General features: G+C 53.0%; 1 protein-coding gene across 1 annotated transcript; it reads left to right on the top strand.

Annotated features, from left to right (window-relative positions):
• Positions 1–1,801: 1,801 nt before the first annotated feature.
• On the top strand, positions 1,802–2,395 carry LOC141047155 (oocyte zinc finger protein XlCOF29-like). Its single transcript, XM_073542113.1, has 2 exons — positions 1,802–2,043; positions 2,171–2,395. The coding sequence occupies exons 1-2, from the start codon at positions 1,936–1,938 to the stop codon at positions 2,393–2,395; spliced, it is 333 nt and encodes a 110-aa protein (XP_073398214.1). The 5' UTR covers positions 1,802–1,935.
• Positions 2,396–2,716: the final 321 nt, after the last annotated feature.

Below are 2,716 nucleotides of genomic sequence, written 5' to 3'. Positions count from 1 at the left end.
CACACACGGCTCCGCTCCGTACACCTCGTACACACAGGGCTCCTCTCCGTACACCTCGTACACACACGGCTCCGCTCCGTACACCTCGTACACACACGGCTCCGCTCCGTACACCTCGTACACACACGGCTCCGCTCCGCACACCTCGTTCACACGCGGCTCCACTCCGTACACCTTGTACACACAGGGCTCCGCTCCGTACAACTCGTACACACGCGGCTCCGCTCCGTACACCTCGTACACACGCGGCTCCGCTCCGTACACCTCGTACACACGCGGCTCCGCTCCGTACACCTCGTACACACAGGGCTCCTCTCCGTACACCTCGTACACACACGGCTCCGCTCCGTACACCTCGTACACACACGGCTCCGCTCCGTACACCTCGTACACACACGGCTCCGCTCCGCACACCTCGTTCACACGCGGCTCCACTCCGTACACCTTGTACACACAGGGCTCCGCTCCGTACACCTCGTACACACAGGGCTCCTCTCCGTACACCTCGTACACACACGGCTCCGCTCCGTACACCTCGTACACACACGGCTCCTCTCCGTACACCTCGTACACACACGGCTCCACTCCGTACACCTTGTACACACAGGGCTCCGCTCCGTACAACTCGTACACACACGGCTCCGCTCCGTACACCTCGTACACACACTGCTCCGCTCCGTACACCTCGTACACACAGGGCTCCGCTCCGTACACCTCGTACACACACGGCTCCGCTCCGTACACCTCGTACACACACGGCTCCGCTCCGTACATCTCGTACACACACGGCTCCGCTCCGTACATCTCGTACACACACGGCTCCGCTCCGTACATCTCGTACACACACGGCTCTGCTCCGTACACCTCGTACACACACGGCTCCGCTCCGTACACCTCGTACACACATGGCTCTGCTACATCCACCCTGTAAACCCCTCCTGACCGCACACATAAACTTCCCCTCATCCAGCACCATGACAACCAGCACAACAGAGTCTTGCCCACACTGAGGCCCCTGATCATGTGACCCCCTGACTCCTCCCCTCCTGTGACCTCATCACAGGTCCTGTGCACAGAGCAGCTGTAGAAATCTCCGGCCTCGGGGTCTCACCAGACTTCGCTCTTTTCTTGCAGGGGCCGCAGTGGATTTCATCCTGGATCCATAGAGCTGAATAGAGGAGCGATGTTCCTTCACTCTGATGGGAATTGATGATGACGTTTGTCCAACGTCCACGTTACCGAGTAAATCCCCCCAGGACTGCAGCCGGTAAAGACCCCGATATCCACAGGTGTCCCCTCTAATTGGGGGAAAGGGACAGAAAAGCCTCTTATCCCGAGGGGAAACCCTGTACATGGAGACATCGGCCTCAGATCTCTCCTGTCCTGTTCTTCCAGAAAAGCCTCAAACTTCTGTGTGTGACTCAGAGCTGAGATCTAACGGGAGAGAAGATTCCAGTGCGGGGAAGACGGGAAACCTTCATATAGACGGCCAGTGGGGATGGAGGCAGTGACCGACTCTGGCCACATCTGTCTCTAGAGCCGCAGTAGAAGATGAAGATGTCGTCCTCCTCATGAAGGAGTTATTTCTCATGTCGCGTGTAATGAATATCTCCTGCAGTATTGCTAATGCCGATTCCAGTGTCGGTAATGAGACGAGAATTAGCGTTATGGAAGATGAGTCTATGAGGAACGTGTTCAGCTGCCGACTCCGAGGAGGAAACTGCTTGTTGTCTGTGGCCTAAATATATAGGTTTTATTAGTAGATGTCAGGGAAGAAAACTAAACCCTGTAAGATAATAAATCTCCTCATATGTTTCCCTTATTATCTCCAGTAATTGTATTATTACACAGGATTCTTATGATGTTACATCGGATCATCTTCTTCTCATTCAGGTCTCTACAATATCGGATCCTCTCAGTGAAGATCTTCTACAGATGAGAATTCTCCTGATTTCCCCATCAAGGATGGATATGGACAGAGACAAGATGGCGGAGAGGATGGTACACCTCACCCTAGAGATCCTCTTCCGTCTCACTGGAGAGGTGAGAGATTCTGATGACGTCACATTACATCATTCTTATCTATGGGAATAACAGATGGACAGAACTGGAGAGGTGAGGACTCTGGGAATGTCTGTAGTGAGATTTATTAATGTGTCTCCATTACCAGGATTACACAGTGGTGAAGAAGACCTCTAGTGATCGCTGTCAGGACCCTGTGTCTGAGGGATGGGGAAGACCCCTGAGCCCAATCACGGGGCCTCCACCTCACCCCCTGATCCATGAGGACATCAATGACCAGAAGATCCTAGAACTCACCTACAAGATGATGGAGCTGCTGACTGGAGAGGTGACACTGCTGGGAATGCTGGGACATTATACAGTAACACTATGAAGGGATCGGGGGGATGACGGTATCATTGTATGTGTCAGGTTCCTATAAGGTGTCAGGATGTCGCTGTCTATTTCTCCATGGAGGAGTGGGAGTATTTAGAAGGACACAGAGATCTGTACAAGAACGTCATAATGGAGGTTCCCCAGCCCCTCACATCTCCAGGTAATAGACAGGACTAAATACACACGGCCTATAATTATCTGTATGCAGAGAATGAATTCAGTCCCTGTATGTGTTTCCTCCAGATCTATCCAGTAAGAGGACAACACCAGAGAGATGTCCCCGTCCTCTTCTTCCACAGGACTGTAAACAAGAAGATCC

The sequence above is a fragment of the Dendrobates tinctorius genome, unplaced genomic scaffold (genome assembly GCF_039654945.1).
Source record: "Dendrobates tinctorius isolate UK_male_01 unplaced genomic scaffold, ASM3965494v1 ptg000126l, whole genome shotgun sequence".
Taxonomy (NCBI): domain Eukaryota; kingdom Metazoa; phylum Chordata; class Amphibia; order Anura; family Dendrobatidae; genus Dendrobates; species Dendrobates tinctorius.
This window is presented reverse-complemented; position numbering and strand designations above follow the sequence as displayed.